This window comes from Takifugu flavidus, chromosome 1, assembly GCF_003711565.1.
Source record: "Takifugu flavidus isolate HTHZ2018 chromosome 1, ASM371156v2, whole genome shotgun sequence".
Taxonomy (NCBI): Eukaryota; Metazoa; Chordata; class Actinopteri; order Tetraodontiformes; family Tetraodontidae; genus Takifugu; species Takifugu flavidus.
In genome coordinates, this window is record NC_079520.1 from 26,322,971 (window position 1) to 26,349,929 (window position 26,959).

Genomic DNA, 26,959 nt, shown 5'->3' on the forward strand with positions numbered 1-26,959 from the left:
GAGCCAATTCACCGGTGTTCCATGTTTTCAAAAAGCAGCCGAAGAAAAGGCGTTTTACCGAGGGCAGCTGCTTGTTGAATGACATTAGAGTGAAATATCCAACTTTCTACACAGTTTTTCTGACATCTTTAATATAGTTTTGCGTAGAGCCGCCTCGTTGGTTACCACAGTCTAGCTGCCTGGCTTGGGAAAATGCGGGACCGAACTAAAGAATTAGGCAATGTGAGTGGAAGGAAAAGTACTCGGCTAACTTTAGCTGTAGCAGCCTAGCATGTTGAATTTTGAAAGTTTTGATCTTGTGTCTGGCGATTATATTGACAGACGTCTTTGACAACTGTGATCACAGATAAGGCTCGATAAGTTATATATTCTTCAACAAAAGGCAACATAAGTGTTTGCATGTGTAACAAGCATGTTTCCACCATCCGTTTGAGCCCTTTGTATTTAGAGGATGTGCACCTCAGGCCAGACAGGACGCGGCTGCCGGGCTTGATTAAGTGGATTCTGCTAAACATGGAAAATCGCTTGTTGTCCTACTAATATCCTTGTCTCAACATGACTGTAGAAGAGCGAGATTTCAGACGACGATGAGGAAAGCAAAGCGCTGATGAGCTCACCAAGATCCTCTTCAGCCAAAGAGGAAAAGGAGAACGAAGCCTTCTTTAAAAAGGTGAAGTTGCCGCCCGTCACATTTCCTCATCCGTCCTGTCTAAAACGGGATGTTTTCAACGCTAAACCGAGTCCGGTGACCTCTGCCATAGATCTAAGTTGATTCATTCAATGTTAGAGCTGGTGGTCTGATCCAGTCGTGCTGCATGATGGACAGATCCAATGATTCCACTGCAGCCTGACAGGCGATCCTGCACTTGTGCCGATGAACTTAAATCCCCGTTTTTGTTTTAGGTGCAAGAGATTCACGAAGGGCTCTTCGCCCTCCGACAGATGGTGTCTGACCTTGAGAACAAGCAGAAGACCGTGCTGGGCGTGGCGTTGCCAGAGGACAGTAAGTCCTGTTTGCCACAGCAGAACTCGGGTGAAAGGTGGTGGCGACTGTGCAGATGTGGCAGCGGACGCGGGGCTCTGAATGTCTCGTGTTTCTCTGTAGGCATGAAAAAAGAGCTGCAGACCCTCAGAGAGGAGATCAAAACTCTGGCAGGTCAGATCCAGAGAAAACTAAAGGGTGAGTTTTCACTGATTCCATGTGGGGGCTTTGGTTTTCTTTCCTGTAGGTTTACAATTGTCATAACTCATTTTTTAAATTTTATTACTAGGCATTGAATTTAAGAAAGGAGAAGAGGATGGCACATATGTGCCCATAAACATCCGGATGCAGCGGACCCAGGTTGGTTGTAACCCCGCAGCGTTCGATTCGTCGATTAGTTTAACAGCATTTTAGTGTTGTGTTTCTAATGTTTCTCTCTGGTTATTCATCCATTATATTGGTTGTTTTCAGCTGTGTCGGGCGATAACAGCGTTGCAGTAACTCTACAGTTAGAGAGGTCGTGATCTGTGATCAGCTGTGCGCTCGTTAGAGGCTTCGCATTAAAGTTGACCCTAAATCTGCCCTCTCCTCCAGCACGGCGTCTTGTCCAGGGAGTTTGTGGAGCTGATGGGTCACTGTAACACCATTCAGGCCCAGTACAGAGAGCGAAACGTGGAGCGAATACAGAGGCAGCTTAAAATCAGTGAGTACTGGAAGGGGGACGTTCTCCCGTCAGGAAATGTTGCAGCATTACGAGATCAGACGGTTTCTCATTAGCGTTCGTTAATAATGATGGAGGTGAAGCGTCTAAGTTTAGAAATTTCTAACATTTCGGGAAGAAAACGGCGACGGACAATCATGATGGAACTTTGATAGACTAACAGGGAAGTGGACAATAAGAGACAGTGAGCGGCGTCGGTAATAGTACACAGAGAGTGGTTGTTACCTGGGACACATCAAAGAGGCCGGGACACATCAAAGAGGCCGGCGTACGTGGCAGGAGAAGCCTCACAGGAAGTAAATTTTTCAGTGCGTGTCCACTTTTCCCTGAAGATGAATCCAACTCTTGTCTCATTAGCCGGAACCAACGTGACCGATTCAGCGCTGGATGAGATGCTCGAGAGTGGGCAGACGGATGTTTTCACCCAGAATGTGAGCACACGCACACGCACACACACACACACACACACACAGACACACACGCACGCACACACACACTGTACTGGGCCGCAGTAACTACACAAAGCAAGAAAACTCAGTGACATTGAAGTACTGCAACAGTGAGAACGAACTTTAGAGTAATGTGTGCACAGACTGTCCGTGCACACACAGATGAGTGTGTAAGTGACGCGTTTCCTGTGATGTGGCTTCTCTTCCTGCTGGAACCGGACAGCCGACACGGTGAGCACTTCCAGCAGCTCGTAGGATGGAGAATCCTGCTAGTTCTTCATGGTTAGCCCCACGTAGCCGAGCCCATTTCATCCGTTTGCCTGCAGCAGCAGCAACAGGATGAATATAGTTGACGTAGTGGAGGGGTGGGGTATGAAATCACGCCCGGTCGCCATGACAACAGCAGCAGCACGGATACCCACGTTGGAAAGAGGTGGTATTCAAATTAAAGTCAGCTGTTAATGACGCTGCCCGATGATTAACCCTTTCCTGACTGGATCGCCACTGAGTTTCTGGGCTGCGACGCCCCAATAAAGGAACTATTTCAAGTCCTTTTAAGTTAAGACGGAACCTTTGATTGGACGTCGACTCGACCGCTTCCATGAATTACAGATAACTCCCTACGTTAGTGAGTGTGATCCTTTCTAAGCTGTATGAGAAACAAGGATCTGATCGCGCATTGTGATCAGATCCTAAACGACGCCAAGACGACGAGACAGGCGCTCAACGAGATCGAGTCTCGGCACGACGAGATCTTGAAGCTGGAGAGGAGCATCAAAGACCTCCACGACATGTTCCAGTACCTCGCCATGGAGGTGGAAGCCCAGGTACCCCCCAGACTCTGGTCAGATCAGGTAGGGTTGTTGTGCCAGAGTGCGATTTGTCATCTGCGGCGCCTCCTGCAGGGCGAAATGGTGAACAGGATCGAAAACAACATCAACCAGTCGACCAACTACGTGGAGAAAGCCAAGGAGAACACGGAGAAGGCCGTCACCTACCAGCAGAAAGCACGCAAGGTATGAGACACGCCTCCCCGAGGTGTAGCGCCATCTCCACATTATTATCTTCAGAGATAATTAAATCAAAAACACCCTCTGCTTAATTACCGGCCCAAAAAATAAGGGACTCTTTTCAAGGTCGCATCAGCTCGGGTGCTAAATGAACGTGTTCTTTGTTCCGATGCAGAAGAAGGTTTGGATCGCCATCTGTTTGGCCATCCTCGTCCTCATCCTCGTCATCGCATTGGCCACCATGTTTGGCACCTGACCCCTGGCAGCACACCTGACCCCGGACGGCGCCCTCCGAGTTACTGTCCCGTTCCATAACCTCCATCATCTCCTGCTAACGGACGTCTGCGTTACCTTCAGCTTGCACATCCCACAGTCGAGCCTGGAATTGCTATTTTTACACTACTGGTTTCAATGGCGGTCAAAGATTGACCATTTGGGCCGGCGCCACCCTGCCCCCCCCCCTCCCCTGAGACATAATGAGGAATGAAGCTTGACGCTGAAACAAATGTACTCAGGAAACCTGCTTTGTTGCCTTTTATCTGGATTAATTGGACATTCTTAAGAGTCGGGCGATCTTTAAAGGGCGTCTATGAACTTATAATTGTACAATAATCCATAAAGGTCCAGTTGACTGTCAGCTGGACCTTTATGGATCAATGTGATGGATGAATGAGAACCTATGACGGAAACTGTACAACTAAACTAGCGGGGCGCGGAGGATTTTTTTTTTTTTTTACTATAAAAGTGGCCTTTGTAACACTTGTAAATACAGATGTTTTTGGGGACGCCAGGACCCCTTTAATTTTTAGGCAAGGCTTGCTTTTATTTGTATTTATGCTTTGAAAAGTGGTGCCTTCTCTTGTCCGTGTTCGCAGCTCAAGTTGGGAACGTGACCTTGATGAATCCAGTCCATCGTGTGAATTAACCCCCGATAAATGCCCCCCCCCCCCCTTGTATTATTCTGCGTCCCGTCACGCCGTGACCCGCTCAAAGCCTGTATGGAGAACAGGTTGCAGCTAAAGCGCAGCGTGCGCCACATCTGTGCGCCACATCTGTCCGAGGTTGTCGCGAGTCCGCGGGAACTCGGCCACTGTAACAAACCATTTTTACGTCTCATCTTAATATTGATTTGTTTTTAAAATAAACGCCGCGAGGTTCCACCGGCTCGCCTTCTGTCGTCCGCATCAACAATGAAGACAGCAGCTAGTTTTTGGTCTTTTTATTCAACTGTAATTGCTGTAGTTTTTCAAGTAAAACAATGTGGAATTACAAGGGATCAAAGGAATGCAAACAAAGAAACAAATCGGGCAAAAAAAAAAAGAAAAAAAAAAAAGACCATCACCATGAACTACGCCCCCGCCCAACCCCAAAGATCACCTTTGCTCAGAGCAGATTCAACAAGTCCAAAAGTGACAATTTAATCACGTGGAGCTTCTCCAGAGTTTGTCCTTATTCGTGTCCAGGCTTTTTCATCAAAAGGCGACAGAGACGGTGACAAATTTGGGTGAGAAATAAAATGGGACTGGCTTCAGATGCAGACAGGGCGCCTTTCTTGACTTTTTGTTTCCCCAGGGAGTGTCTTTGTGTTTGGCTTTTCATAAATAAGAAGCTTCGGGTGCTTCTGAAGGCAATCTGAGGTTTAAACCCATTTGGCCAGAGAGGCACTCTTTAATGACATTAACTCGCCCTTTCACCATCAAGACAGGACTGGAACAAACTGGGAAGATCAGGAAAACGCAAAAAAAAGAAAAGAAAAAGCCTTTTGCTTTCCTGCTCCAGCTCTGGTGTGCAGCAAAGACACAAAATTCAGTTAATACCAATTCATTGAGGTCGAACGCGACACCACGATCAACTCAAAAGCGGAGGGCCACAGAATCACATTATGTGCAAATGCTGGATTTTAAGAAAAAAAAAGAAGGATCCAATTAACAGAAGTTGACATGAAACTGAAGAAAGGGCCCGAGTAAAGACAAGCTCCAGCATAGTGCAGCAAAGGTCACATTGAAAGATCGGTTCTCCTCCTAATACCATGGAACAAATAATAAAATATGCATAACTTATCAACTGACTACAAAGAAAGAATAATCAGGACAGCTGACAAAACTTCCAAAACCAGACTCGTTAAAACCTCCAACTTACGACACAACTGGTCACTCGAGTTTTAAATGTCACACAAATGACGTAATTAATGACCCTGACAAGAGGGCGCTGAAGAATCCATGTTGACATAGATCTGAGTGTTCCAGGCTTTAATGATTACAGTACATTATGTCAACTTGATTAGGCTTTACCCCCCCCCCCCTCATTCCCTCCCCACCGCCCAAGTTCCAGTGGATAAATGATCCACTACACCGTTTGTTTATGGAGGCATAATGACGGCACCAGATACATAGATATATATTTTTATTTTTTTTTCCTACCTCCAGTCAGGCATCCCTGAGCCTTCCCTCAGCTGACAGCAGCCGAGCGGGTGAGGGGGGGGGGCGAGCTCCCGTTTGGAATCGGAGAGGGCCCCCCAACAGGCGGGAAGGTCCCTGGCGTGTGCAGCGCTCTGCGCCTCTCTGGCGTTCTTCAGAGCGCCGGCAACGCAGAAGGTCGTGACCCGGTCTCACGGCGGCCCCGCGACACCCTTCCACCCCCCCCTCCCCTCATGTTTTGTTGAGGCGGTGCTGACCAGAAGAGGAGCGTGTGCTTTCCGCCGGCGAGCGAGCGTGCACGGCGGCGAGGGCCGCGACGCTGCGCAGCACCCTGTCGGGCGTCCCCTCGGCCCCGGAGCTGCTGGACGCCTCCTGCGAGAGCCTGTGGGACCACCTGCTGGCCCGGCGCCGGCCCATCCGCGTCTGTTCCGAGCTGCGCTCGCTGCCCGAGGAGGCGGCCCGGGACTCCCGGTGCTCCGTGTTCTGGGAGCTGATGCTGTGGGTGCGCTGGCTGCTGTTGCTACTGCTGCGGCTGCGGCTGCTGCGCCCGCCGTCGCCCTCGCCGTCGCTGCTCATGCTGCTGCAGGCGCTGTGGCCGCGGGACGAGGAGTGGGTCTCCGCCTCGCCTTCCTTCCCTCCGAACGACTTTCTTCCCCGTCTCTCCTTCTCCTCCGGTTTGGACCTCTTGTACTCCAAGTCCATGGGCGGGACCAGAGAACCCGGGCACTGGCGGGTGGAGCGGGACGCAGAGCGGCTCGTCTGATTGGGCGCCGATGGTTTGCTGCCGTTGCTCTTGTTGTTGTTTAGGGCGTTGGTCTGCGGAGTGGCGGGCGTACTTTTGCTCTTCGCCTTTTGGTTCCTGTCAGAGGAAGAGCCGGGGGAGGTCCCGGCGGCCTTGGCGCCTGGGTCTTTGCGAGGGGTGTGGCCGGGCGTGTCCACCCTGCCTTTCATTGCTTGTAGTTTGGCTGCGGCGTTCAGAGCCGAACACCTCTTCCCCAGAACCTCGGGCTCGGGGGGCAAAGAGGGTGCGCTGTTTGCCGATGCTTTTCCGCCTTGGGACACCTGAGATCCTGCGAACTTCCTGGTGATCCTCGCCGAAGACGTGTCGCTGCCGGACTCGCCAGCCGTGGACGTGTTGTTGGAGGCGTTCATCTCGGAGCTGTGGGTACGTTTCTTTCCTTGATGGCCGCTTCCCTTCTCCGTCTCCTGAGGTTGCTGCCTGTGCTTGGAGGAGCGAGTCGACCGGTGCTCCTTTCTGCCCTCGCCGTCGTCCGAGTCCGAGGATGAAGATGAGGACCTGGAGCACCTTCTCCTGGAAGCAGCGGCGCAGCATTCCTTTTGGCTGCCGCCTTCTGCGCCCTCCGCTCGCTCTTCCCGATCCTCATCCGTGGCTTTCTCCGAGGTGACATCTACTCGCCTCTTCTTGCTCGGAAGTCTATGTTCATACGTCTTTTTGTGGTGAGCCTGCCGAGTGAGGGTTGATGTAGAGCAGCCCGACGATGGCGAAGACGAACGAGCAGACTCTTGGCTACTCTGGCGGCTCAGGGGCCTTTTTTGAATTGGGTGTTTCTGGTCTTCACTTTGCTCCACAAACATCTGCTTTGGTTCCGTTTGAGAGGCCGCTAGACACTGGACATCTTCCTTTTCAGGCTCTTTGCTCTCAGAAGAACTCCCAACTCTTCTTCTCTTAGACTGAGGCTTGCTTTTGTCATCATCTTCACAGGTTTGCGCTTTGGTCTCCTCAGCACCTCCCTCCATCTCGGTTTCTCTGTCGGGGTGAAGCTCCAAAGCTTCCTCTTCCTCGGCTGAAACACTACAGCCACGGTGAAGGCCGTCCATCAGGGACGGTGTGGACTCCTCTGGACAAACACTACTGGCTGAAAGGCCTTGAGGAACCGTTGAAGGAGCCGACACTGTGGGTAGTTGGGTACTCGTGACCACGTCGGTGCCTCTGACCGATCTCTCTGGGGATGATGCCCCTGCGACAGGCTCAGATGTTGACGCTGACTGCAGGACCGTGACGGCCTCTCCCACGTCTGTGGAGGGAGTTGCTGAGGTGGTGTAGTGTTCAGGAGCTTCTCGAGATGATGCCTGCGTCTCTGGTGCAGGCGACGTAGTTACAGTAACTGTTTCCATCCTGTTCATGGGAGTCACGCTGGGAGGGGTTCCAGTCACTGAAACGCTCTCTTCCGGCGCCTCTGCCGCTATTTCAACCAATGTTGCCGAGACCACTTCAGTGGACACCTTTGGAGATGCTTCCATTGGAGAGGATGGAGATGTAACCATGGCAGCTGAGCTGGTTGATGCAGTAGAGGAGTCAGACACGGTGGGACATGACGTGGACGGTGGTTGTGATGCACCTGCTGCCGCGGGGCCACATGTTAAGGTTGCCTGTGTAGAAGCAGGAGGAAGGCTTGAGGCTTGAGCCGTTTGGGGGACAGCAGCTGGAGCAGAAATGGACACCTGTTCCAATGAGGCTGAGCCTGTTCTCATGTCTGTGGCACAGCACATTTGAGTCTCAGCTGAGGGACAGAATAAAGTAGCAGAGGCAGGTGAGGGATGACATTTAGCTGTAGATGGCGCCTTGTCACTACTCTCACCTGGTGCTGAGGTTCTAGCAGATGGTTGTGGCAGTGATGCGTCGGTGGTGCTAGCTGATGGGAGAACGTCAGGAACCGTGATTGATGTCTGCGTCTTAGAGGGAGACACAGACGCTGTGGTGGGGGGTGCTGGGGTGGCGTCTGTCACAGTTTGGATAGATTCTGGTCCTGTTTTCACCGTTTGGGACACAATTGGGGCTTGTTCGACGGGAGGCGAGGAGGGTTTGGAGACCCCAGGTGTGGGGGTGGCAGGCAGAAGTGCTGGAACATCACTGGGGACAACTGATGTGGAAGAATGGCTCTGATCTGTAGCAGGAACTGGAATAGTTGGTTTTGCAGCTATGGAGGAATTGTCATCAGGTTGTAGTGCGTCTTGGGATAGAACTGGGACCGCTGTGGAGGTCTGGTCTGACGTTATAATAGCTTGAGCTGGGTTTGGAGACGGGGCTGAGATTTCAGTCTTAGCGTCCGCTTCCTTTGCTTCTGCAGACGTAGTGACAGTCGGTCCTCCAGGGGTCTCGGGTTTGTGGGGCGTTGGCATTGTTTGTGCCGTGCTGGGGTGAACTTTTGATGCAGAGAGAACATTTTCTGGCAGGGGTGTGGAGCGCGGTCGGCCCCTCTTGCGTTTCGGAGGTTGGGTGGGGCTGATTTCCTCGCCTGGTTTTGGAGGTTGAGCGGGAGGAGCCACGGTTTTGTCAGACTGGGTTAACGCAGGCGGGTTTTTAGGGGGCCTGCCCCTCTTTCTTTTCACTGGTGCCACAGGAGAATTCACATTAGAATCTGTAGAGGATGAAGTGTCTTTTCCAGGGGGTGTATCCATTTTTCTGGGCTGGCTGCTCCCCCGTCCTCGGCCCATCTGCTGCTGCTGTTCTCCCAGCTGAGCAGCCATTCGGGACTCGGTTTCCAACCGGCGCCGTACGGGAAGATTTCTCAGCACCGGCATGTCAGGGGAAAGATGGGGTGGTGAATATGGAGGATAACTTCTGACAGGCAGTAGTTGTGTGGGTTGGTTGGAGTCTTGGCCCTTAGGGGAGTTATCCTTGGATTTCCCTTCAGCGCTCAGTGACACGTTTCCTTTGTTTGATTCCTCCATCGATCCTGCAGCGTCTTCTACAGGTGCTTCCTCCATCGAAGCTTCACCTCCCGTTCCGCTTCCTCGCCGCCTCCTTTTTCTGGGCTCTTTCTCCTCCACCACAGTGACGAGCCTTCCTGGAAGTTTTCTCAGGACTTTGGCTGAGGGGGAATCTTCAACCAAGCCCCTCAAGACTTCGTTATCGGCCGACTGACGCTTTCGAGGTGATCGGGAACAAGTAGAAGGTGGAGACATGGCACTGTGGTCTTTAACGTCATCATCCTTGGTGTGATTGTCCACGAGACAGCTGGACTCTACCGATGACTCGGACACCCTCCTCTCACTCCCCCGCTGGTCCTCCTCTCTGTCCAGTTTGGAATTCTTACTGTCCGTCTCTCCAGAACTATAATACTTCCCTGCAGTGGGGGAGATGGAGGCAAGCGGGGGGGAAGGCATGGGACTGGTGTGGGAGCGGTTTGTTAAAGTCTTGGATTTAGTGACGGGGTGATCATTGGCAGGAGATGAGGCTGTAGATGATGATCTGGAGGAATCCTGGAGCCTGCTTGACACAGGGGTTTTGTATTGGTCTGCGCAGGACGGGCTGGTGGAGACAGTACTACTGTCTTTGGCAGCTCCTCTTCCTCGTAGCCCTAAGCGGAGTCTGTCAGGCACTTCTCTGGGTGGTGTTGGCTCCGGTTCAGTTTCCGGTGAAGCTCCGCGTAGACGTCCACTCATCCTGGTTGAGGCGACAATCTTGTTCTTGTCTTTGGGTTTACGGCCGCGTCTGGCTGGAGTTGGATGGACAGGCTCTGCAGACGCCGGAGGTGACATAAAGTCGTTGTCATCGTCATCAGATGACGCGTGAAGCTTTAGACCCTCCTCTTTGGCCTGGTCCAAGCCTTTCCTGGCAGCCTCCACTTGCTCCTGAACAGACAATGGCAGGAGAGGAGAATTTCATGCATTTTGCTTTTGTGGTGATGCAGGAGAACACAGTTACTGTAATATGAATTACAGAGCAGACATTACTGATAAACTGCAAGTCGCTGAGGCTTGAAAACCCACACAGGCACAGGATTTATTACAGTTCAAAGTAAACATACAAAGGAGAAGTAGAGTGAAGTCAAACAATGCGTTACCTCGGCTTGTTTCAGTTCCTCTTTGCACACGTCTTCTAATGAGGCTTCTAGGAAGTTCATGGCATAACGTTCAATGGGGGTTAGCTAGAGAAAAGAAGAAAAGTTGTTTCTTGTTATGATCCAAATCAATTACTTTATATTTAAAAACAATAATGTAAAAATTCAACAATAATGTTGAATGACTCACCTGTTCCACCAGAGCAGCTATTTCCTGTTCCGCCTTGGACAGCTCCTCCACTTCTTCCTGCTCTCCACCGTCATCCAAAGGTATGTTTTCGTTGAACTCTGCCAGTTCTGCTACCTGCTCGGCTTTGGCCTGAGAGGCTGCCACAATGTCCTCCTCGTCCTCAGCCCGACACAAGGCCTGCGTCAAACACACAGTCTCAGAAATCATCCGCTGCGATATGCTGCACCAAAGCTTCTGTGATACTGGCAGTTATTCTAGACGTTTAATAGCAGAGAGACGCAAATGTCTGATGATTCTTAAAATCTTTTAAAAGCAGAGTAATAAAACCAAAAAATAATAGATAATTTAGTTAAGGACTGAAGTGAAAGAAAAAAGGTGGGTGCTTCTGTCTTTGGCGAACCTGCTCGAGGATGGTGGTACTCTGCTTGTTGACAGTTTCCTCCTCCTCTGCTTGAGGCACAGAGACCTCCACAGCCATCTCCTTCTTCTCCCCATCATTCATATCAAAGAGCTCGCGGATAGTTTGCTGAGACACAAAGTGAAAATAAGACACATTCAGGACAAGAAGATTCCTCTCAGTAGTCAATAAGAGAGGAACACATGTCTGATGCAGTAACTGCAATGTTGCCAATATTGCAATTTAGCAGAGTATTAAATGATGCTTAATTAAAATAACATGACTGATTTAACCCCCAAACACAAGCAGAATCCATTTGTCACCAAATAAATATGGATTAAAGGGTAAAATAAGCACAATGTGTGTCTTTCTGTAAACAACTGGATTACATGAATAGTGTCAATCATGAAAATACTGATAAACTTGTCATGATTGGAGAGATAAAAATTAAACCAAACACAGTGGTAAATGACTTTTTGTTAGCTAATAAAATCCTTGAATATGGTCTCAGGACTTAAAAATCAATTCTTATCACTATAAATAATACCTGTTTGAAAAAGGCTGTGGTGAAATTCCCGCCTTCAATAGCCATATCTCCCAGCATCCTCTTCTGATTAGCTTTCTTCAAAATGTTTTCCTCCACTGTGCGTTCACTGATCAGCCTAAAGACATAAATTAAGCAGTTGATGAAAACATACATAAATTCTATGGAAAAGCAGTTAATCTGCAGCACACAAAAAAGTAACTTTAATTAGTGAGGATATATGTTGATCCTCAAGCAGTTTATTTAGAAGTGCAATATAAAGTGCATTCCTATTTAATTTGATTTTCGAATAAATATACATCTAATCAACTTTTAAAATCTTATTTCGTAACAGACATTTGAGCTTCATTCTACCATCTCAAATGTGATAACTCTAGAACATTTACAGTTACCTGTAGATGTGGACGTCTCTAGTTTGGCCAATTCTGTGGCAGCGATCTTGTGCCTGAGCATCCATTGTGGGATTCCAGTCGCTGTCGTAGAATATTACAGTGTCGGCGCCAGTCAGGTTGACCCCTACGCCTCCACTGCGCGTTGACAAAATGAAGCAGAAAATACGCTGATCTGCATTGAAACGTTCCATGAGGGCCTGATGGGGAGGAGAGAAGGTGCACGGAGTAAACACAGAGATGGAGAAACAACCCCGGGCAGGTCAAATTTGATAGCCAGCCCGTCAGAGCTAACCTGTCTCTGTTCCACACGGGTGTTGCCATCCAGACGAAGGTAGATGTGTCCGTGGTAGTTGAGGAACTGCTCGAGGACATCCAACATTCGAGTCATCTGAGTGAAAATCAAAACTCTGTGGCCTCCGATCTTCAGCTTTCGCAACAGGGTGTGGAGAGTTTGTAGCTTACCTGCACACAAAAGAATTGCAAAAGAAAAACAGCTGCAAAAGTGCCAATAATAACCTGGAAAATAAGGTGCTGGAATACTTTTTGAATCGATGGGCATGTTGAGAATGATCTGTAACATACAGGTCAAATACACTTAAATTTGGATTACAACGTGCAGGTAAAAAGCATCTTACCACAATCGTATTCGATTAGCCTCAGATCTGGGAACTGGGTCCTCATGCTACAGTGGATATGGTGCAGAGAGCGAATAAGTGGTGCGACCTCAGTGGTGAGCTCTGAGGTAAAGGTAGCCTCCTTGTGGCTCAGAGAAGGAGGGGGGTGGCAAGAGTGCATTGAGATGGGAGGAGCCTCCACAGGGGGAATCACAAATGTAAACCTAAAACGAACACCACGTAAGCTTCAAACCGTTTCGCTTCAACGAGGATTCAGTGTAAACGTAGGAAAACAGGTCTCTGTGTCCTCTACCTGTCTGTGATGTCACTGAGCTGCTCCAGCCTGTCCTCAATGCTATGGATGCCTTCTTTTACGGCTGTACACTGAAACCAATGGTTGTTTTTGTTTGGCCACTGTGCGTACAGGCAGCTGCTTTGGCCTGAGCGGCCCCAGGCCCCGAGAGATGTCTGGGCAGCTGGCTCGGGACATGGACCGGGGAGGAAAGTCAGGAAGTCCAAAACTTCCAGGCCATACACAGGCTTTGCTCCACAGCGGCGCTCGTTGACTCCGAAGATGAAGTCCAATCGACTGTCGTGCTGGTTTTTTAGGCTATCAGCCAGGCCAGACTGTTATTTAGAAAAATTAACATTAGCATGGAGAAAAGCTGCTATCTAAAACTGTCCTAAAGTAAAAAATAATTCTTAGTTTAATTTCAACACATATTTGGAATTCAATTAGAAGCTGACTACAGAGTAATGATTGTGCTGTTAATACTATGAGATGGATTTATTGGACCCAAAATTAGATTTCTCCAAAATGTGTAATGAGCAATCCCTTCTAAGGTTTAATAAAACCTGTTTTTAGTGGTATTATCGGGTACAACATGCTTACCATGTAGAAAGGGGAGCGAGGTGGAGGACGGAGCATCTTCCTGGGTGCAGCGTTTGCCTTTGCACTTGCGCAAGGTTTCGACTTTGAAGTTGTTGGAGGCTCACTGCTACTTTTGTCTTGTGGTGTGGCTGAAGACGTCGAGGATGTGGGCTGTGCCTGAGCTGGAGCTGAAGGTAGAATCACGACAAAAAAGTAGTAGTTAAGTCTCTGATATGTATGAATTCGCCATGAGAAAAGCAAAAGAAAAGCCTGACAATTCTCTACATTATTCACTGAAGCACAGCATCAAACAAAATGAAACATGGTGTAAGACACTAACTTTGAGTCAAAGAAGAGCAACTTTTTTAAAAATAAGATGTGCATAGAAGATCAAGCCATGCCCCTTTCTTACCTGACTGCTCTGCATTTGAAGGAGCTTGTACTACTTTGAGGATAGGGCGAGGGGGTTGGGACTGGCTCTGGGTGGGGTTAGACTTTCCAGGGGGAGCTATAGTATAGTGGGCAGTAGCAGGACCAGGGGTGCGTTGGACAATCTGGATCGGAGCTGTGTTTCTCACAGGAGTTGTATTCAGGTATGGGTTGGGAGAAGGGGATACTTGAGGAGCTACGCGAGGGGAGGGGGCCACTGCCAATGTGGGCACAGGCCCACCGTCCTTGCCTGCTGTTTGACGCACAACGATCTTCACAATGCCAGGGCTGCTTATCATGGAGGAGGTTGCTAATGAAAACAGCAACAACCACATCTTAAAACAAGTTCTTAGTAACAGCAATGTAAATATATAAAATTCAAGTGGTTCACTTAAACGCCTGAATGAAAAACTGATTACAAAAAGGAAAGCAATAGCAAAAAGCCCCAAACCTTGTGTATGGGCGGTGTAAGCAACTCGATTTACAGACAGGGTGCTTGACGTCACAGTGGTTGCGATGGCAGTGTTCTGGGCCGTGACTGGAGCAGACTGGCTGATATTAAGGTGTGGCGACCCAGCGGACACCAGGTGCATCACGCTGCCTGTAATGTAATGCCATTGACTCAACATCAGCATATCTATAATCACCGACGTCTCAGCACATGGATGTCCTTACACAAACTGGTGAAATTATCTGAAGCCTAATTTTCACATCGTGTCTTTTCAATGCACTGCTGATAATAATAAATGACCAACACTAACTTTGAACTGGGCGTGGAGCAGCTGCTGGGACTTGATGAATCTGGGCTCCGGACAGAGTCAGCTTGTTTCCCTGAAGCTGGAAAGTTACAGGTTTACTGCCCTGACACGAAGACACTGGCCGGCCAGCTAATGAGGCAAGCTGTGCTATGCTGACCACCTCGCCAGCTGAGCCAGTAAGACAAAGAAAAGAAGAACAAAGTTAAGATGATTACAAGTAATGACAAGACAAAAGCAAAACCACCAAGCACCTGCAATTCATTCTCAATCTGCTATATACTCACAAGGCAGCCTTGCTTGCATATCTGGACTGAGCAGAACCCTCTGGGGCATGGGGGTTGGATTCGGATGAGCGGGGTTGCTGGCAGTGGAAGAGGCAGTGGAAGACGCAGTTGGAGCTCGTACAGTTAGTACGGGCTTTGGAGTGCTGAGTCTCACTGCAGTTTGAGGAGCGGGGTGCATAGGACGCGGAGCGGACGTGGTTGCCACGGTGCACACCACTAAAAGAACCCAGAAGAACCAAACATATAAATGGATAATTAGAACAGAATTTGCTTCATATGTATACTTAAATCAACATGTTACTGTTAAAATGCTTGTGTTTGCAGCTAGTTATTAGACTTGCTGATTACCTTGTTGCACTACAGGAGAGGGTGCGGGAGCTGAGGGGACTTCTGTGACTGCAGGTTTGGAAGCCTGGGCTGCGGGAGGAACGGAGCAAGTAGGCTTGTTCATTAGCAGCACCGGTCGGTTATCACCTTTGGGAAGTGGCTGCAACATCCTAAAAATAAAAATAAAATAAAATAAAAATGCAAATGCATTACCAGCAAAATGCAGATACAAAGGTCTGGGATGTCTGAGGGCATCAGTGCAACACAGAATTAAAGATATTCAGCCAAATAAAATCTCTATTACGCAGGAATCACATGACTTGTTATTGCATACCCCATTTCAGCAGAAATTCTAGTTTTCCACATTTGACTCATTAGCTGTGCTGCGTACCTGTTGACCTTCATGCGGACTGGCTTTGGTCTAGGTGGAGGTTCAGGTGATTCCACAATCTCTTGGATAAGTTGACGGCTGACCTTGTGACGTGGCAGGAAGACATCTGCCTGGTACCGGGACACGCGGCTCTCCAAACCAATTAGGTCAAAAATAGAAAGGTCACAACGCTGAGGATGCAAAAACATACATTAGTCTCTTCGGTTTCATGAGAACTTGTGAAATTTAAGTTTAGCTCCGAAATTATGAAAGCAACTAATCAACTTTTCCTTCACTTTAAATGATCTAACCTTCATAGGAGGAACCTCCAGGGCGTCCTGCACCAGGGAGGCTGTACGGAAAACGATGGGTTGCGTGATGAAGGGAGACTGGATGGGTCGCGGGTCGAAGAGATTGGGGTGGTTGCACACTTTGCGAAGCTGCATTAGGATGTTAATGACAGACATGAAGTGACCGCTGGCAAGAGTTTCCCGAGTCCTTGGAATGAAAAGGAGAAGAGGAATAAGCACAGTTTCTAAGAAATAAGGAAGAGAATATAAACTGACACGTGAGACCATATAGCGGTCTGTTAACTTACGAAGCTTGTGCCATAAAGTCATCATAGAGAAACCGTTGTCTCTTGGAGAGGCGGCAACGCACGACATGCTCGTATTTCTTGGGCATCTGTTTCTCTACATCAACCTTGATCCTCCTTAGCAGGAAAGGCCTCAACACCTTGTGAAGCCTCTTAACCAGGCCTTCATTGTACTCCTGACTGCCCTCAATCATTCCTGTCAATGGGTTGGAAAACCATTCTTTGAATTCCCGGTGGGACTGGAAAACATGGGGCATGAGGAAGTGCATGAGAGACCACAGCTCCATCAGGCTGTTCTGGAGAGGCGTGCCCGTCAACAGCAGACGTCGATGGCTGGAGTTGGGAGAAGACAGCATAGAAGTTGAAGGAAATGTCTTATGTGGAATTAAATTCATATTAAGGACCTATTTAGTCACATTGTTTTCTGCTAATATCAAACATTTAATCCTGCAGTCTGAACCTATTATGTCTGAAATACAGATGTTTTAACAGCTAAATGTAGCACTGCTGAACAGTAAGAAATCACCACCAGCTTGACCAGACCCTCAATGCTAAATACTCATTTATTTCTTCCCAAGTCTTCTTTACCCAGAATTACTCGGGCTTCTGTTACACATTGATTTTTGTGCATTTTGGGAATACTCTTGAATGCCAAATATGGTTATCATCCAGTGACAGACTACTACTACTGACCTATTGAAGTTCAAAAGGCTTTGCCAGCGTTGGGACTTGAAGTTCTTGATGTTTTGTGCCTCATCTAAGATCAGGTAACGCCAAGACTTGCGCCTGAAAGCCTGGTGATCCTGAAGAACCAACTTGTAGGAAGTGATGCACACATGGAAAGCATTGGGCTTCGTCCAGCCCTATAAAAATATGTGGATAGAAAAGAACAAAAACGTTAAAAACGTGACCTAACATTTCTTTACATGCAGAAAAAGTATTTGTGGAAATTTAAAAACTGAAGAATCAGATGTATTTTTCCAAACCATCCATCACCTGTCTTTTTAGCTTTCTTTCCTTTTGGCTACCAAAGTAAGTGAGAATTTTGAAGCCAGGACACCAGCGTTTTAGTTCCATCTCCCAGTTTAACATCACACTGGTGGGGACGATGATAAGATGAGGGCCCCAGTTACCTGAGCACATTAGATCAAATGAGTATTTAGCAGGATTTCAATTAAAAGCATCACCACTCAGTTTAAGGTATATATGAGCAAATAAGACTCGAAGCTACATTTAAACGGCAGTTAAAATAATGTGTGTTTTCTGACCAGGTTAACTACCTTTTTCACAGGCTAGATGTGCAAGCAGAGCAATTGTCTGGATGGTCTTGCCCAGCCCCATCTCATCAGCCAGAATGCCATTAAGCTTTTTCTCATACATGGTGACCAGCCAGTCGAGCCCAATATGTTGGTATTCTCGTAATGTGCCATGAAGCAGAAATGGGATGGGGGTTTTGACCTTTTTACGATTAAAATAAAGAAAAACATTATTCAGAACAGGACAACAAATATTCAACTATTTCTGTAGGGTTTTATCAGGACAGAACTAGGCTGATATTCAAAGTAAATGCAAGCCAGTCTGGGTTTATGCAGAATGATAATAGCTCAGACTGACCTTTGTTGTAGCCAAAGTATAGCCTTTAGGCTGCAGGCTTTCAGCTGTAGCAGCTATATGGCTGATCTCCTTCTTTGGCCGTGAGCTGGAAGAAGGTGGGCTGTTGTCTCCCTCCTTCAGCAAGAGTTCTGTACCTTCATCTCCACAGTCATCACTCTCAGCTTCTTCCTCACTCTCCTCAATGTCCTTCTCACTGTCGTCTTCTTCAGCACTGTCTCCCGAAGAATCTGAGAACAGAGTTCTTCATTATACGAATCAAGCACTGCTTTGTAAAACAAAAAAAGATGATGTACGGTACCAGCCAGTACCTGAGGAGGATGTGTTGCTTGCTGCATCACTCTCATCCTCTTCGGTCTCCTCTTCCTCATCACCAGACACCTCCAAATCAGAACTCTCCTTCGAGCCAGATGCAGAAGGAATATCAAAGTCCGAGGAATACGCCCCTTTATATTTCTCTAGCAACTCCTCGACGCTCATGTTGCCTACAAAGAGAAGCAAAAAGTTACTGCTCCTGATTTCAGGACTGCCATCATTAAACTTTCTATTGAGACAATAAAAAAATATACAATCTACCCTCTTTGGCCAAGTCATCCAGTTCTTCTGCATGGTCAACATTTCCTTCCACCTTCTCCTGTGCAGCTATGGTGTCCTCCTCATCCTCAGCTTAAAAAGGGAACAGAAACTGTTCATTCCACGATCATTACTGTTATAAATACAAATAGGTCGTCTGGAAGATAATACGCATTTGCAGAATAAGATTTTTTTCTTCATATGATGAATTTGGGGTTTATCTTACCGTCTTCTTCATTGGCACTAAACTCAGCATCCTCCTCTGGTGATGAGGAGGATTCTTCAGAGCATTCTTCCTCTGAGCCCGACTCCTGCATATTCCACAGAGACACTGATTATAAACAAGCATTTCCCCACCAGGACTGTCCAATCCGACATTTTCGGGATCAGTCACAGAACATCAGTTTCAGTAATTTAATGAAAGCACTCATTCGAAACAATATGGCTTGTTTTACACTTGTATGATGGTCCAATTTAAAGACTTTCAAGGCAAGTTTGAAATTTTCCAGTACTGTGAGCAATTAGCATTACATAATTACAATTTTCACAGAGAACTAACATCCAGCCATTAATGTTTATGTATGGATGGATGTTGAAATTGACTTCATATGAACTCCACACGTCTCGGTACTCTCCATGGCCAGCCAGCCACCAAAATCCAGCCTTCCCCCACAGCGAAACAACCTCCAGCGAGACCAAGACGTCCTGTCTACCTCGGTCATCTTATGACTGACCTCCAGTGGGACTGAAACACGGAAACCCGGTGTCCTGCCGCAGCAGTCTCCCACATATCCAGTACAAGAGCCATCAGGTGGTGATCAGTTGATGTTTTTAAACTTGCCAATTTCTTTTCTCTCCTCTTTAAAACGTTGGACCCTGAATATAATATTCAGGGTTGAATATAATTCCAAGTAAGATCCTATGCAATTGTCTGGATAAGAACTGGCAGCCACATGACACCCTGAGAGTGTCTACGCTTTTTCCCCCCCAGTGAAAAACACACTTTAAATTCACAGACAACCAAGACAGCGATGGGTTTGAGGCTACACCTGTGGCAAATTGAGGGTGCTGAGTAACTGGTCCAGAGGCAAAAGGCTTTCCTCCTTCAACAGTTCAATTTCCCTCTGGTGGCTCTCGGCATCATTGCCATCCTGCTGCTCCTCCACCTCGATGGTTTCTTCATCATCCTCCTCCTCGCAGGGAGGCTCAAAATCTCTGTCTGTAAAAAGATATGCTTGTCCTGAAAAGCCCAATTTTATGAACAAACTTCCTGAATTCTGATCACATGTGGTGCATATGGGATAATATAATTATTATGTACTCCAACCCTACTGCCAAGACTGTCATTCCCTTGTCAAAGCAAAGCATCCATCTGTCCATAGAGGAGGATAATCTGTCCATTATTCTCTACTGAGTATAAGATAACAGTTTTAAACATGGGCACGAGACAAGCGTGATGAGTTTAACAAGACGTGCCCGTCACCAATATTGGGTTAATATAATATTAATAATAATAATAATAATAATATCGAGACATGGGGATTCACATGGAGTATGAGAATGTGGTTTGCTCTCCTACAAAGCTAAGATGGCCTTCACTGTCACACTGGAGAGGAGCTCTCTGTTAGTTTACGTGGCAAACACTTCAGTCATAGGTGTGTAGCCATGACGACATCCTTTTTTAAGAGCAGATCTACTTTATCACGTGGAGACAGGGATGTCAAGTTTCAGGACAAGACGCAAGGTTTAATTTGCATAAAAGACCAAAACAACTCACCATCCTCATCAACGCCAGCTGGCAGAGATTTTTTGGGAGTCACCGGGACAATTTCGGGAGGCTTAATGGGTGCAAGTGACTTGCTGAGGAGATCAGAATATTTTTCTGTCTGGCCAACGATGAAATCTAATTGAAGGTCCAGTGCTTTTTTCCTCTTTTCTTCCAGTCTTGACTGCTGTTTATACTGTACCACCTTCAAGAACAAAAAGACCCATCACCTGAGGCTCCAACGACTGCTACTAAACTGAACTCTACATTGTCAATTAGCTTTACCTTCTCAACGCTGCTCCAGAAAGCCCGCACTTCCTTTGCAATAGAAGAGGCAACTCTTCTGATTTTGGCATGTTCATCCCTCTTGGCTTTTTCTTCTTTTTGCCTCAACTCTTCGTGGTGTCGCATCACCATCCTCACCACCTAATAAAGGAATATCGCAGCATACATTATGGGTGATATTGTAGCTATACATTAAATCCGATTCCTCCAATTCCGTCGTAAACAACATTTTAGGTACCTTTCTAGCTACCCCTCTTTTCCACCGCCTTTCCTGAGCAAAGTCAGCAGAGAGCCACTGCATCTCCTCACACAGGTAGTCCCAATGAACTTTTGGTCTGGGTGGCTCCATAAGACGAGTGAGACGCTTTGTTGACCAGAAGCCCTCTCGCTTCAGGGCCTGGGACCGATGCTCAATGTCTGCTTCCTACGGAACACAACAACTATTCAGTAAATTCTGTTACCATGCCTTCTAGAATGCTCCAACAAAAGGTAACCAGTAAAGACACAAATCATATCTCTTAAAAATAAATCAAACATTTGAAAAGGCAATTATTCGTTATTAAATTAAGTGTCCTGTCAGCATACCAAAGCAATCAGGTTGCCTTTTATTTAGTGGAATTAAAAAAAATAAAAATCAATACTTTCTCACGCACATGTTTAGCTAGCTCTGCCATGTCTGTGTGTCGCTCGCCACGAGGTCGCTGTAGATAGGACTGGTCTGGCGGCGAAGAGGAGGAACTGTAGCCACCCAAAGAGGACGGAGAAACAAACTTTCCATGAGGGCCTCGGAGTGGCGAGGACCTTTCCCGCCGCGGTGTGGACCAATCGGTGCTGGAGGAACTAAGGTAGGGTGAAGAGGTGGATGGGGAGACTGGAGAATTGGTAGTGACCCTGTCTGTTATCCATTGGCATACCTGGAATCCACAATATATAGAATAAAAAAGATTTTTAAAAATTCTCATGAACATCAAGCTGACAAGCACCACACTGCCCATAACGCACAATACTTACGCCACCGCCAGGCTAAAACAGTAGCCACTAAACAGTCAAAATGGCAATACCACAATATACATGAATTACATGCAAACGTAGGGATAAAATTAGGGTGTATTTAGACAATGTACACATCTGTGGAAATAATTTTGTCAAGAATATATAGAATGTATGCAATACATAAATTCCACGTGTAGAGGGCTTGAAGATGTAGATGTCTATGCCCGTAAAAATAAATAACCGGTCTTCCACCTTCAGGATTAGGGTGTAATGACAAGTTCAAAGTTGAAATCTGATTCAAGAGTTTAAGGATGACTTTTCAAATGCTTTTAAAACCGTTTAAAATGCTACACTGCAGTTAGTTTCTTAAAAACAGACTCTCTACTGTCTTCCCAAACTACTTTTTCCATATGAATCCTTCTAAATGTCAGCCTAAACATGTTGAATGTTAGTACCTTGTATTGCAAACCAGGTGTGGTCATCTCACAGTCTGTTTTGTCAGGTTCCTCATCACTGGCTTCTTCTGCACTGCTAACCTGCCCCGCCTCTGCATCCTGCGTCTCATTTTCATCCATCAGTTCATCCTGCTCCATGTCCTCACTCTCTTCCTCCATGTAAAGGGATTCAGACTGGTTGACTGGTTCCGTGGGGCTGGTAGATGACATGACAATCCTCCCACCTTCCACTGAGATTGGGACCATATAAACCTTATTAGGCATGCTGGCTGAGGTGACATCAGCGGCGATGACATCTTGGGATGCAACGTCTGACTCAGGGGTTGATGTTTCAGGAATAGTTAAGGCCTCTTTTTCAAATTTGCTACTTGAAGATGTACTCTGGTCAGGTACAAGGGAGATATTACTACCCAAATTGGTTGACTGTACTTTTACAGATGGATCTGCAGGCGTATCGAAGGGACGTTGCTTCTGATCTTTCTGACTGGTTAGAGCAGCAGATGCACGTGAAGCGTCTGCTGCTGAGGCCATCTGGGGAAGGCACTCCTTAGACACTGTGCCAGGCCAAGATTTGTGTGCAGTGGCCAGACTGATTGCCACATTCTGCTGCTCCGTCACTTTCTTTAAAAGTGAGGATGGGTGCTTCAGAAGAGAGGGTTCTCCCTGTTTGAGGAGGAGCAGCTTTGGATTTAAAATGTTAGAGCGTTGGGAAGACTCTTGCTTGGGTTCTCTTGACAAAGCAACGTTCTCAATACTCTGCGATGGGGTCAAATCGGTCTCTGTGGCACTTAAAACAGTCAGTTCTGAGGGCTGGAGCTCGACATGAGAGACATGAACCGACACGGCGATCGATGATTCCATGCCCAGCCCCTCGCCAGTAACCACTGGAGGTATGAGGGATAATATACCACCCGATGCTTCTGCATCCTTTTTTTGAAGAACGGTCTGAAATAAGGGCGAGCTTCTCCCTTCTGTTTGCGTTTGGCCAGCAAGAGTGATCTCCGAACAAGGTGGGACCGGGCCGGCATCGGGTTTTTCAACAGTAAATGAGCAGGGCGACTCGGTTGCTACTTCAACGAAACACACGTCACTTGTGTTAGCCGCTTCAACGTCTTGGTTAACGCCTAACACCAAATGTGGCTCAACAGTGTTTTTGGAGGACAAATTGTGGGAATTGCTGTTAGAGCTAGGCTGAACTTTAGTTGCATCGTGGGAAAGGGGTACTGGATGCTGGGAAATGACGACAGCGTCGCCTTCATTAATTGTGTTTAAGGAGGGTTTACGCTGCGGCTCTAGGTCTTCTTTTTCATGATAATCCTCTGAGTTTTCTAACAATGCATTGAATAAGTTTACCTCGTATCCAGGAGAATGGGGTGCATGTGCAGCGCTACTGACACAGACCGTTTCCTCAGCAACCTCCTCAACCAGACTGCAAAACTGGTATACCTCCACAGATTGGGAGTGTAACTCAATATCCGTCGGGAAACTTTCCTCGTACTGCTTTGGTTCCGCGGTAGAAAGTTCAGAGCTGAAAATGGCAGCTTCGCAGACGGTACCGTCCTCTCGCAGGAGGTAACTCTGGTTCAGCTGCACGTTAGACCAACCCCCGCTGATGTTAGCATCCTCTCTGACCAGCACAATCTCTTGAGATGAATGCACAAGCTCGGTGGTTAGCGGAGTTTCTGTCGTCAGGACTTGGTCGGATGGATCTGTAGCAACAACCTCTTCTGTCTGCAGCGAGACCCTTGTGTCAAACGAAGGCACGGCAGCAGAGGGTTTAGAGGAACTCTCCGTCGAAGCGCAGAAGATGACCATTTCAGGTTTCTCTGTCCCTAAACTTCTCTCCATCTGCTCTCCTCCTGGCAGTCTGCTGCTCCCTTGAACTTTGCCGTCATCTTTGCCAGTTGCGCTGCTGGACAGTGACTCTCTGCTTCCAGAAGTGTATAATCCTCTTAGCAACTCCCCTGCCGCTGGAACCGCAAGTGTTTCAGATGAAGGAAGTTGATGTTCTTGACCAGAAGTGTCTGCGAGCTCTTTATTATTCGCAAACTTCTCGACTGATTCCAAAGAGTTCGTTTTCTGTGCGTCTTTGGCGTCATTTGAGATTTCCTCAGTTTTAGGTTGTGATGTGTCAGTTTGTTTAGTCCTCTTGTCAGGAAGGGCTGAAGCGAGGACAGGTGATGTCGAGTCCTGGTGAATACCCGTCTGCTCCGCAGCGTCTGGCTGACCCGTTTGGCTGGTTTGATTTTCACCCCGGTCAGATGACCCCATAATCCCAGGTCCTGTGGTGTCAAAACTCGATTGTTGGACAGATAAAGATGAGGCTGTGACACTGATTTGAGAGTGCGATTCATGGCGTACAGGTTCAACTTTGTGCTCATTTTTGCCAGGTTCAATGGTTGGAGCAGTCCCGGTTTTATATTCCAACATGTCGGCCTGTTTCTCCTCTGAGCCTGTAACATCCAGAAGTCCGGCGCCTTCTCGACTTGGTTTGTTTGATCTCTGGTTTGTTTCACGATCTGAGTGCCATTTCTCGTTATGAGTTTGTGACCTATAATGCATCTCCTCCGCTGTGCTGTCATTCTGTATAGCTGAGACAGGATGGCCATGAGGGGATGACAGCTTTTGCATCTCTGAGGAGGAGCTACAGTCCTCATTGAGGGACGTTGGCAAGGATGTCGGAACGCGGACACTCTCTTCAGCGGGAACGTCTTCTGAGATGCTGTCCTGAGAGGTGTTACTGCAGATAGGGAGAGTCTCCGGCAAGTTGACTGGAGAGGACTTCTCCATGCTAAAGAATGTCTTGTCCTGGCTGTCTGACAATGGCACACTGGACGGACAGAATGGAGGAGCTGTGTGGGGGGCAGCTGTGACCGGCTGCGGTGCATGCCGAGGTGACTCCCCAGCCACATTCTGTGCAGCCTGGGGGTCGACACCCAGCTCATCCACAGCCGGAGGTGCACGCTGCCGCACCGCCTCCTCCCCAGAGCGTCTTTCCTCTGTATTCCTCTGGCTACACACTGCACCTGCGGATGACAAAGGTTTTTAGAAAAAAAAACAACAACCTCTGGGCCAAGATGCTGTTTTTCATGCATTAAAAGGACCAAGTTTATTAAAGAGAAAAACTTTGCACAAACAAGCAAAAACTATTGGAGGTGATTCATTATATCTATTGCTTTCAAATAAAAAAAACCTAAATGCTGTATTTTACTTACTGCCTATTGATCATCCAACCAAAACAACAGAATTACCACGAGCTCTGATTCATAATATCACATTTTGTACGAACTCTTGACTTGAAGCGCCTCACCTGTCTGTGGTGTGAGACACAGATCTGTGTTTTCTACTTCCAGGATGCTGAAATTAGGGTCCTCTCCACATATTCTAAAGAAAACAACATCAGAAAAAGACGGTTAACTCAAAAGTGAAATTAAACTAGTGTCGTGTCTTCACTCCATAAGATGCGAGGTTGAAGCAGACTTGCCCCGTAGGACACTCCGTTCCGTACACACATTAAGGTAAGGAGCGGCATATGTTCAAGTAAACACTAATATCATAGTCCGGCCAAGGATGAGGAGCACGTCACTTGGTGAGCATCAGCAGCATAGGGGCAGCTAAGGCTAGCCAAGCGCGGTTATGACAACTGTTGGCATCTTCGCTGGGGTTTCAGTGGGAGTATCTGCAGCAGTCATAAAAATGCCCGGCGGAGCAACAGCAACTGTGCAGCACCATTGGCCAGCTCCAGCTTGCATTTGCTGCAGTCGCCTACAGGAAGACGTTAGCGATCCTGCAGCACGCGCTCCTGAGGTACAAGCCGGTGACCGAGCGCGCGGCCCTCCAGTCATTCATTATTGTTTTGTTGGTTGTTGTTGTTTTTTAAAAAAATAAATGTGAATATATTTTACAACCATCCACGGTGGCCGTGCATACTTGTTGGTAATCGTATTAACGATCTTTATTCGCGACTTATGTGTGCGCGGTAAACGAAAAGATGAAACAACTCCCGACTTTTCCTTTCTATCCGGCTGAGGCAACGGTGCCAGCGCCTCCACATCACGGTCTTCACAGAAGCGGCGCGATTAAATGCTCCATAATGGGGCTGCTGAGGTTAGCTAGCCCGCATTAGCTTCAACAAAACACTGCTTGGGTGGCACTGAAGAAAAGCCAGCTAACTAGCTAAGGACAAGAGTTGGTAGGGTGCGTTTATTTGATGCGCAGTCGCCTCATCCCACCCGCAGTTATGTAATAGTGATTTAGACCAAGAGAAGCCCATTTATGTCGATGCGATGACACCATAAGTTATTTCGCTACCAGACAAAAACACACGAAAAGTCGCATTAAAACCCGCTTCTGCATGGAGTGGCGGGGGACAATCGCTCGTGACGTCATTGCGTGGGGTCAAATCTTTTTTTCTACAAAATTTAATTTGATAAAATAATTTCGTTTGAAGGTATCCGCGCGTATTATTATACGTCCCAACACATAATAGACCATATGGGAAATGTTTCAAAGTTTCATATACATTTTGCAATGATTACACGGGGGGTAAAGGGGGTCCCGTACTTGCCCACGATCGGCTCTTTAGAAGCGACAGTTGTGGAAACGGTGTCTCATCTTGGATTTATCAAACTAAATGTAAATAGTGTTGATTCGGTTATTTTTATATCTCGCTATCCATACCCTGTCAATGTGAGTGCTGAACAAACTAGACGTCGTCTACTAATATATACCATCCTGCACAACCCAACCTGATTGTGTCCTTTCGGTTACCAGAACCCCCCCTCAATTCCCCTTTAACTTCCTCCTTGCCCCCTCCCTCCCAAGGCCGCCATCTTAAGTTCCCACCTACCTGAAATTTCCGACCAATTTTCTTTTACTAAATTCTCGTTGAAGGAGTCGCCATCCGCGTAAAATCGTACTCAATCCACAATGCCAGTAATCCAAACTGTCTCCCGGTACCCAACGAGGTACATCTAGGTCTGTGGGAAGAAGTTAAAATACGGACCGGGAGAGACTGGGTTTCGGCGCAGAATGTAGCGGTCGCGGGGAGGAGACTTTACGCAGCGAAATGGTGGAGAAGCGCTGCTGCTGACAAAGTGCAGAACACCGCCAAATCTCGCGA

General features: G+C 47.5%; 2 protein-coding genes and 1 long non-coding RNA gene across 5 annotated transcripts; 2 read left to right on the forward strand and 1 right to left on the reverse strand.

The window, feature by feature from the left end:
• Positions 1-4,325, forward strand: stx4 (syntaxin 4). Its single transcript, XM_057034973.1, has 10 exons — positions 1-222; positions 566-670; positions 904-1,003; positions 1,106-1,180; positions 1,272-1,342; positions 1,577-1,685; positions 2,061-2,134; positions 2,842-2,979; positions 3,058-3,168; positions 3,338-4,325. Exons 1-10 carry the CDS (start codon positions 193-195, stop codon positions 3,416-3,418), a joined length of 894 nt encoding a protein of 297 aa, XP_056890953.1. The 5' UTR covers positions 1-192; the 3' UTR covers positions 3,419-4,325.
• Positions 4,326-4,366: 41 nt separating this feature from the next.
• Positions 4,367-26,915, reverse strand: srcap (Snf2-related CREBBP activator protein). 3 transcript variants are annotated; one of them, XM_057034894.1, is made up of 34 exons: positions 26,687-26,915; positions 25,148-25,221; positions 21,838-24,863; positions 21,043-21,303; positions 20,628-20,813; positions 20,390-20,530; positions 20,117-20,309; positions 19,389-19,558; positions 18,566-18,650; positions 18,343-18,432; positions 18,078-18,251; positions 17,770-17,996; positions 17,436-17,613; positions 17,152-17,288; positions 16,849-17,018; positions 16,159-16,488; positions 15,872-16,058; positions 15,582-15,751; positions 15,212-15,360; positions 14,864-15,079; positions 14,583-14,747; positions 14,273-14,422; positions 13,805-14,131; positions 13,414-13,580; positions 12,835-13,148; positions 12,543-12,745; positions 12,200-12,369; positions 11,908-12,104; positions 11,519-11,633; positions 10,975-11,100; positions 10,575-10,751; positions 10,388-10,471; positions 8,180-10,175; positions 4,367-8,101 (listed from the first exon to the last, which is right to left on the reverse strand). In XM_057034894.1, exons 3-34 carry the CDS (start codon positions 24,625-24,627, stop codon positions 5,811-5,813), a joined length of 12,336 nt encoding a protein of 4,111 aa, XP_056890874.1. In that variant the 5' UTR covers positions 24,628-24,863; positions 25,148-25,221; positions 26,687-26,915; the 3' UTR covers positions 4,367-5,810. The 3 variants fall into 3 exon arrangements, with proteins under 3 accessions (XP_056890874.1, XP_056890866.1, XP_056890858.1); XM_057034886.1 differs by having other exon boundaries at positions 4,367-10,175; positions 13,414-13,574; XM_057034878.1 differs by having other exon boundaries at positions 4,367-10,175.
• Positions 25,134-26,906, forward strand: LOC130527028 (uncharacterized). Its single transcript, XR_008950920.1, has 2 exons — positions 25,134-25,280; positions 25,313-26,906. It is a non-coding gene; the product is annotated as an uncharacterized LOC130527028 (long non-coding RNA).
• Positions 26,916-26,959: the final 44 nt, after the last annotated feature.

Coding starts and splice junctions, on each gene's coding strand:
- srcap (XM_057034878.1), bottom strand. CDS start 24,627: ATGGAGAAGTCCTCTCCAGTCAACTTGCCGGAGACTCTCCCTATCTGC. Junction 17,019..17,151: donor AAAGAAAGCTAAAAAGACAG/GTGATGGATGGT, acceptor ATATTTTTATAG/GGCTGGACGAAGCCCAATGC. Junction 14,132..14,272: donor TTACACCGCCCATACACAAG/GTTTGGGGCTTT, acceptor TGTTTTCATTAG/CAACCTCCTCCATGATAAGC.
- stx4 (XM_057034973.1), top strand. CDS start 193: ATGCGGGACCGAACTAAAGAATTAGGCAAT. Junction 1,181..1,271: donor GATCCAGAGAAAACTAAAGG/GTGAGTTTTCAC, acceptor TTTTATTACTAG/GCATTGAATTTAAGAAAGGA. Junction 1,343..1,576: donor TCCGGATGCAGCGGACCCAG/GTTGGTTGTAAC, acceptor CCTCTCCTCCAG/CACGGCGTCTTGTCCAGGGA.